Source organism: Stomoxys calcitrans, chromosome 3 (assembly GCF_963082655.1).
Source record: "Stomoxys calcitrans chromosome 3, idStoCalc2.1, whole genome shotgun sequence".
NCBI classification, from domain to species: Eukaryota; Metazoa; Arthropoda; class Insecta; order Diptera; family Muscidae; genus Stomoxys; species Stomoxys calcitrans.
Window position 1 is genome coordinate 90363215 of NC_081554.1, and position 9313 is coordinate 90372527.

Below are 9313 nucleotides of genomic sequence, written 5' to 3' on the forward strand. Positions count from 1 at the left end.
TTTAATTTTAAAATATTGAAAGCGAACATCTTAATGCTGAGCTTTGCGTTAGCAGAATGTATTGATATCTTCAAAAAGTTCATTGGAAGTATCAACACTCCCAGGGGCGTAAAACTCGCCCTTATGAGAAAGACAAATATCCCCCAGCTTAAAAAGTCGACGAACTTCATCAAGGGTGAGGGCGGCAAATTCGCGACGGAACGCATGATGGAAGTCTTAAACAAGCTAAACCAAGATTTGGTCTTGGAGAAAAAGGAGGTCTTCCACAGGGAGGAGAAGCAGAAATGAACTCTCCTTATGGTGGACATTGATCAAGTCTCCGTGACAAGTTTGGCTAAGACTGAAGGCATGGCATACTACGGGCCAAGATCGTCTTATTCAAGATTGGGAAGACTAGGATATTAAGTCATCGGGCAGTGCAATGGCTGGACACTCAATACCGCCTAACGAACAGGGGCCCAATGTCGAGACAATAATAGACTCTCTCAATATTGGCAACACTAGGATAAGCAATGATACTACTACTAAACCACCAGGCAGTGCAGGGACGAGAGACTCAACACAGCCTAACCAGCAGGGACCTGACGAAGGAACCATCAAAGACTTTCTCAAGATTCAGAAGACTCGGATAGATTAAAATCCTAATATTGAAACATCAGGCAGTTCAGTGACAAGAAACTCAATGCAGCCTAACGAACAGGGAGCCGACGAAGAGACCATCACCTACAGCTAAGCCCATTTACTCAAGACTAGTATAGGCACAGATTCCAATATTAGAACATCAGACAGCGCAGGGACAGCAGACTCAGACAACCTAACAAACAGGGACCCGATGATGAAACCATTACCGATTTTCACATGATTCGGAAGACTAGGATAGGCAAAGGTCCTAATATTAAAACATCAGGCTGTGCAGTGACAATGACTCAATGCAGTCTAAAGAACAGGGAGCATACGATGAGACCATTACCCACTTCCAAGATGCCCATTTACTGAAGGACCAATGATTGAGATCATCCAGATATACCTCCATCGGAGCGAGGCAGAAGAAAATCAGCAAGAGCAAGATTCATGTTGCCTTTATTTTGGAGCCATGGACGAACCGGAACAACGTTTCTGGACTGAACCATATCAACTACCAATTATATTAGACTAGCACGGGAACTCGGCTAAGGACCTGAATTATTATTTTTCATAAAAATTCAAATTAAATCTTTTTCCCAAAGTTGTTAACGTCGGATTCAACAGTGCTGAGGAAGTGAGACGGGGGATCATGCCTTGCACGATTTTATCTGTCTATGGACTCTCGACACAACCACCCATGTCGGAGTTTCAACGACTGGTGAGAAAGGCAAAATAAAAGTTAATAAGCGGAGCCAAGCCCCGGCAGATTTATTGAATACTAATGACCTAATATAATGCAGAATATTGGTACCACCGATACCTTTGTTAATAGGATGTAGGAGAAGGTTTTAGATGTGGCAATATGTTCGGAAAATCTAATTGATGAGGTTCAGGATTGGAGGGTCTCCATGGAGCATTCCTTCTCTGATCATCGCTGCATTAGGTTTAGAATAGCACGGCTAGCGCCGCATCCGATAAACTTCCGTACTTCGTTGAAAGATTACTGGTCAAAAGTCGGAAGACTACTTAGAAGAAAACTTGGGCAAGATAATTTAGATTGTCCAAGCATAGAAGACATTTACGACAATGCAACAGGATTACGACTATACAAGTGGGGACTTTCGAAAATAGTAGTCCACTTCGCGAAAGGAAACCATCCCTAGAAAAACCCTGGATGACCGGGAAGATTCGCAACATTGAGAAGGAAGTCCGCAGATTTTATAACAGTGTCAACAGACATCAAAAGCGGCAATGTGGATAACACAGGGCTCAAGGAATACAAAGCGATTATCAGAGCGAGCGGCAAAACGTGCCTCCTGGAAGGTTTTCTATGAACAGGCCAATAGCGTTAATGACGCCGCAAAAATGAAAAACATTTTCTATAAAGCCATTTCCAAACTGAAACCTAAGTAGACAACATGGGAGAGAGAGCAGAGACAACGGAGGACATGTTGAGGCTTTTGATGAAAACTGATTTTCCATAGGCTACGACGGGTCTCACGGAGACAACGGATATTTGGAATTATGAGGTTGATCGAAGTCTTATCATTACAGAGTTTATGGTGAAGGAACTTAAGAATATTTAAGTCACCCGGACCTTTATGGCGTTACTACAGAAGGAAGCCGACTATATGGTGCCCCATCTGGCCAATATTTTCACAGAGTGTCCGGGACTTGCGTATACTCCGAAAGCCTGGCAGGAGGCAATGGTGGTAATATAGCCAAGCCCGGCAAGTCAAGTTATGTGACACCAAAAGCCTATAAGCCTTACCTCCTTTCTACTCAAAGCTATGAACGTATTTTGGACACCATGACAAAGACTAGTTTTTTTTAACCTACCCTAACAACGCCATTTTTCTGTAAGTCTTTGTCCTCCTCTGAAAATGTCTACATTTTTTACCATTCTGATAACAGATAAATAGCTGTGGATGTATTTTGATTTTTTTCTCCATTTAGACCAATCCGAAACACCTAACAGCACATGTTTTGAAAACTCGAATCAAGAGGAGGTCCACATATCCTCCTCACCATACTCACCAACGTTGTATAAATCATAAATTATTGTTATTAATTTAAATATAAAAATTAATTATTTGTATTAAAAATATCCAAGAAATGAGTGCAAAGTTAATAAATTGTTGAGGCTAGTGTCAAATTGCAAGGGTTATGTTTTTCCTTTCCAAATAAAAATTCCATACCTAGAAGTTCGCAAATATAAATTTTAATACCTGAATTTATGGAAGCTTAGCGTTTTTCCGTTACCTAAAGATTCTGTCGATTAAGTAGAAACTTTATAAATTATGTTTATTTTAGAATTCTTACAAAAAAAAAAAAACGTTTTCATATTCCCAGTCATAAGCTGGATCATTAACCATACTCTTAGTTAAATAAAGTCCTATCATTTCCGTATTCAATCATAATGTCGTAACATTAGTTTGTCGTTTACTTGTTTTTTTTATAACCACCACCTTAGGATAAGATAGGATCGAAATATCCATTTCCGACCCGACAAGTAAATATATTTTCAATCGTCGTAAAATTCTAAGGCGATTTAACGATGACCGTTTGTCTGTCCGTCCGTCTGTTGTAATCACCCTACAGCCTTCAAAAATTGAGATGTTGAGCTGAAATTTGGCACAGGTGCGAATTTTTGCTGCACGCTGGTCAGTTCTTTAACGGGCCAAATTGGACCATATTTTGATATAGCTGCCATATAGACCGATCTGCCGATTTATGTTCTGAAGCCCATAAAAGCTGCATTTATTACTCGATTTCGCTGAAACTTGAAAGAATGAGTTGTTTTAGGCCTCCCGACATCCCATTAAAATATGGTTCATATCGGACTATATTTAGATATATCTGCCATATAGACTAATCTACACAATTAGAGTCTGAAGCCCATAAAAGCCTATATCTATCCCCATTCTTCGATGGTGGGTATAACAAGTAATAGCTTTCTTAGTTGGAGGCCACCGTAACGCAGAGGTTAGCATGTCCGCCTATGACGTTGAACGTCTGGGTTCGAATCCTGGCGAGACCAGCAGAAAAAATTATCCGCCGTTCGGACTTTAAAGAGGAGGCCGCTTCTCATTGATCTTAAATTCGAATCGCACAGCACACACTTACATATCAGAAGTTTGCCCCTGTTCCTTAATGGAATATTCATGGACAAACTTACATTGCATCGATGGTTAATCCTCCGATGGTTGATTTATCCGTTGCCGAAGTACAAGGCCCACAGGGACCTTGTACTTTTTGTATGGAACTTCATATGAAAACGCATTTTTTTTTTTTAATTTTAGACATTGATGAAAAAGGTCCCATGGACATTGAAAAAAGTTCTCATGGACCTTCTCGGTCGAACTTATTACATATTTAATATGTTCTAATTAAAAACTATGAGATTCGGACCGTTGGACGAGATTTTAATAAATCAACACCCTTAGGAGCCACACAATTTCCATAAATAGCAAAATACTAAGATTTGCCAAAATCAGTATATAATGTACAATATGTCCCACCTTCTTGAATTCCAATTACAAACATAGAACTAAAAAATATTTTTAACACACACACACATGTTTGGTATTTATCATTTTTTATTACTGTACATTGGTCAAAGGGTTCAGCGTCTATGGCCTATTGGTAAGGACGAAAATTGTTGATGTATTGAGGCTGAGCATAGACGGGATAGTTGTGAGAATAGGATCCAGTGTTACCGCCATAAGCAACATGAGAACAGGGAGCAGGTGTCAAACTTGGTTGGCAACTAAACAAATAGTTTTTCGGGCATGGTGGAGCGGGTATGGTAAGTGGTGCGGGCGCACTGTAGACAGGATTGGCAGCAGCATTATATGCAGGTACCGCAGCAGCAGGAGCGCCATAAGAGGGACCAGCCGCAGCAGCAGCAGAACCATATGATCTCTCTGGTCTAATGTGGTACAAAGGGCTAGCGAATTGAGCAGCAGCAGGTCCAACAATGGGAGATCTTTCTTCTCTTACACCGAATGTGGGGGCATTTGGAGCATTGAAGGCTGAAGCACCTGGACCAGCACTGGGCGATCTTTCTTCTCTAGCACCAAAATTGGGAGCACCTTGGCCATTGTATGCTGAAGGTCCGGGAGCAGGATTCGATGATCTTTCGTCGCGAGCCATGTTTTCCTCTGCTGCCATGACAACTGCCAAACAGGCGATTACAGCGATCAAGACTTTCATTACTTCGTTGCTATTGCACACCGCGACACGTATTGAATTGGAAGAAATCTTCACTCAGCTTGTCACCAAATAAACTGTGAAGTCGTCTTTAAAATCTGGTAGTCTTTATACAATTCAAAACATGTTAACAATGCAATTCCGAAAATAGGTCACTTGCACTGGTCGTTGCTTTAACTGCATGGGTATGGCCATATAAACACCCAAAGAAAAAATACTGTAATATGAAGAACAGGCCACCGTAGCGCAGAGGTTAGCATGTCGGTCTATGACGCTGAACACGTGGGTTCGAATCCTGGCGAGACCATCAGAAAAAATTTTAGCGGTGGTTTTCCCCTCCTAATGCCGGCAACATTTGTGAGTTACTATGCCATGTAAAACTTCTCTCCAAAGAGGTGTCGCACTGCGGCACGCCGTTCGGAACTCGGCTATAAAAAGGAGGCCCCTTATCATTGAGCTTAAACTTGAATCGGATTGCACGCAATGATATGTGAGAATTTTGCCATTGTTCCTTAGTAAAATGTTCATAGGCAGATTTGGATTTGCAAACCCATCGCCGAAGGATGGGGGTATATTCATTTTGTCATTCCGTTTACAACACATCGAAATATCCATTTCCAACCCTATAAAGTATATATATTCTTGATCGCCGTAAAACTGATGGATCTGCTGATTTGAGGTCTTGGGCCCATAAAAGGCGCATTTATTTTCCGATTTTGCTAAAATTTGGGACAGTAAGTTGTGTAAGGCCAATCGAGATCCGTGTTCAATTTGACCCAGATCAATTTGGGTTTTGGATATAGCTGTCACATAGACCGATCTTTTGATTTAAGGTCTTCGGCCAATATAGGCGCATTAATTGTCCGATTTCATTAAAATTTTGGACAGTGAGTTCTGTAAGGCCCTTGGACATCTTTTTATACCCACGATTTAGCTAAAATTTTGCATGTAGTGTTCCGTTATGGCTTAAAACAACTGTGTCAAATACGGTCCAAATGGATCTACAACCTCCCATATAAACCTATACCATATAAACCGTTCTTACGATTTGACATCTTGAGCCTTTAGGTTAGATTAGGTTGAAGAAAGGGGGCAGATATTAATCCGCCCCATGCCACTATGGACATAAACCTAAGCCAGCAATCAGCTTTTTGTGCGCTCTAAATACAAAAAAAAAAAAAAACAAAATCTAAGTTAGGAATTCCGTGCTACTTACAAAATCCTTAATTGTTTTCCATGCCACTTCCCTGATTTGGTTCATGTCTGATATAGTGTCCCCACATAGTGCCGGTGATTGCTAAACGCGAAAGCTTGGCAATGACAAAGGAAATGCTCCAACGTCTCATCATCTTCCCCGCATGCCCTACACATGCGATCACTTTCCGCACCGATTTTACATAAATGAGCTGGTAGTCCTATGTGCCCCATCATGATACCAATAGCTATACTGACCTCTTTTACTTACTTCCTTCCGGTAATAGCCTCGCCTTCCCACGATCTGGCTACCCCCATAGGATTTTCGGCGTACTACCGATCGTTTCGCTGTTCCACAATCCTTGATGCACATTCTTCGCTCTCTCCCTGAACTCGGATTGCATCGACAGTAGTCAACTAAACGTCTGCCTTTTCATTATCCTTTACTCCTTTAAGGCCAGGCCCCCAAACGATGCTGATTTAATCATCCTCAGGAAAGGCGTTAATCTCCTTCCTACACTGCAAGACTGTTCGTGACCTTACCGTCCTGGTTGTTATTGCCCTTATGGCAATTTTACTGTCGGCAAAGATATTCAAACTCGACGTCCTCGCGTTAGCAACACACCACTTCATGCATTCCGTGATCGCCCGAATCTCCGCCTGCCGGACCGTCTAAAACAGATCTCAGTCGCTGTGTTCTCAATGCAGACCTCCAGGCACACTCTGTCCTCTAGCTTTGATCCATACGTGTAACACGATCTTCCAGATGGCAATGCTAGGATTCCTTCAAACCAAGCCTGTACCCCTGGCAACAGAGCTTCGCATTCAACTTCAAGGTTCATCTCAGGTATCCGATCGGAAACCTTTACCCTTCCATCCAGGTTTCCCATCGTTGCCTCGATTATACCGCGATGGTATAAGCTGCTCCCATCCTCAATCCATTATTCCATCGCCTTAAGTCTCATAGCCGCAGTGGCTGTCTCACACTTAATCTGTATGTCAATGGGTCGGATATCTAGAAGAGTCTCCAGTGCCCTAGTGGGCGTGGTCCTCATTGATCCGCCTATTCCAAGACAACATGTCCTCTGAACTTTTTCTCCATAACTGTCCACCAAACTACTGAGGCGTAAGTAAGTATTGGTCTAATCAATATCCTATAGAGCCAGTGGACTATCCTCGGATTCTGGCCCCATTTCGAGCCTACGGCCCGCCCGTCTACATTGTGCCCAACATCTGTGAGCCTTTTCAGTACGCTCCTGAATGTGATGCTTCCAATTCAGTTTCCTGTCCAAGATCACACCTAACTATTTGACCTTGCCAGATATCGAAATCGACTTGTTGGGGAAACGTGGTGCGTTAAATTGGCCCACCTTCATCTTCCTCATAAACAGGCATATTTCAGACTTCGCTGGGTAAACATTGAGATCTCTGGGTTTAGCCCAATCATATGCCATACAAGCCGCAATTTTTGTCTGATTAGGCTGAAATTTTTCACATACTGTTCTGTTAAAACTTCCAACAACTGTGCCGAGTACAGTCCAAGTAGGTCCATAACCTGCCGCTGATCTTAAATAATAAAAAATGGTGAAAAAGTAAAAACAAGTAAAAGCGTGCTAAGTTCGGCCAGGCCGAATCTTATATAGCCTCCACCATGGCTCGCATTTGGTAAGTTTTTTGCCCGCTATCTCTTTATAAGCAAACAAGGGTAATGGATAAGAATTGCAATACTATTGAAGCTATACCAATTTAAGAATTTTTATGCCCTCCACCATATAACGGGGGTACAATAATTTCGTCATTCCGTTTGTAACACCTCGAAATATGCGAAATATTTTAAGTTGATCTAGCCATATCCCTTCGTCCGTCTGTATATCTATCTGTCGAAAGCACGTTAAGGAAGGTGGAAAGCCAGACGGTCGAAATTTTGCACAAATACTTCTTATCAGAGTAGGTAGGTTGGGATTGCAAATGAACCAAATCGGCCCATGTTTTGATATAGCCGCCATATAAACCGAATTTGGTTCTTGATTCTCGAGCCACTAGAGGGCGCAAATCATATCAAATTTAGCTGAAATTTTTCATGAGGTGTTTTGTTATGACTTTCAATAACTGTGCCAATAATGGTTCAAATCGGTCAATAACCTGAAATAGCTACCAAATAAACCGATCTTGGATCTTGACTTCTTGAGCGTCTAAAGGGCGCAATTCTCATCCGGTTTGGCTGAAATTTTTTATGAAGTGTTCTGTTATGACGTTCTAGAACTGTGCTAAATATGGTTTTAAATGGTTCTTAACCTGATATAGCTGCCATATAAACCGATCTTAGATCTTGACTTCTTGAGCCAATAGAGGGCGTAATTCTCATCCGATTTGGCTCACGAAGTGTATTGTTATGACTATCAGGAACTATGCAATGTATGGTCAAAATCGGTGCACTACCTGATACAGCTCACATATAAACCGATCTCCTGATTTTGCTTCTTAAGCTATTACAAGGCGCATTTCTTGTCCGAATGGACTGAAATACTACACAATGACTTCTACAATGGTTTTCAACAATAGCATAACAATTCTTAACCATTACCATTAAATTTTACACATTTGTTAGTGGTTAATTCTTTATTAACTTGAATGAAGTAAATAATTTTACTTAACCAAAATTCTATTGATTTAGTAAGGTATGCCCTTGGGAGACAACGCTTTTGTTAGCTCTTGATAAAAGTCTCGTTCTCGATTTTCATCAAGTTGGATACAAATTTATAAAATATTAGTTCATAAAATTTCCTAAATTTGAAAAGTTTTGTGGAACTTAAAACGAAGCACAAGTTTCAACTTAAAATTTAGTTAATTCAGTGGGTAATGACGGTGCTTATCTTAATTTTGATTAATTAAATAGTTTTTGTTATTTGGTGGGAAACAGAATCAAAACCTTCATTATTTGTTACATTTAATCAGCCGACCTTTCTTCATTTCGACTGATTTCTCTGTTGGTTTGCTAGTGTAATTTACAGACTTTGTCTTCATTATCAACCACACTTAAATTTTTGAGTGTATAACGGGTGCTGTGGAAATGGGTTATTTTTTTGGTGAAACGATTTTGCAACACCAAAGTACAAATGAAAGTATGTTGGGGAACATTTGCTATTGTGTCATCAATATATTTATTGTCTTTAAACTATTGAAAATAGTCTTAACTTTATTGAAGCCAAATTGGTTGATGTGGTGGGGAGAGGAAACAACAACAAAAGTGGAACATGTCAGACATACTGACTTTATAGATTAG

The 9313-nt window shown here is 40.7% G+C and overlaps 1 protein-coding gene across 1 annotated transcript; it reads right to left on the bottom strand.

The window, feature by feature from the left end:
* Nucleotides 1-4205: 4205 nt before the first annotated feature.
* On the bottom strand, nt 4206-4893 carry LOC106085122 (vitelline membrane protein Vm26Ab-like). The gene has a single exon (XM_013249170.2). The coding sequence runs from the start codon at nt 4837-4839 to the stop codon at nt 4264-4266; it is 576 nt and encodes a 191-aa protein (XP_013104624.1). The 5' UTR covers nt 4840-4893; the 3' UTR covers nt 4206-4263.
* Nucleotides 4894-9313: the final 4420 nt, after the last annotated feature.

What these genes read in the sequence shown, in the direction of transcription:
- LOC106085122 (XM_013249170.2), bottom strand. Translation starts at nt 4,839, where the DNA reads ATGAAAGTCTTGATCGCTGTAATCGCCTGTTTGGCAGTTGTCATGGCA.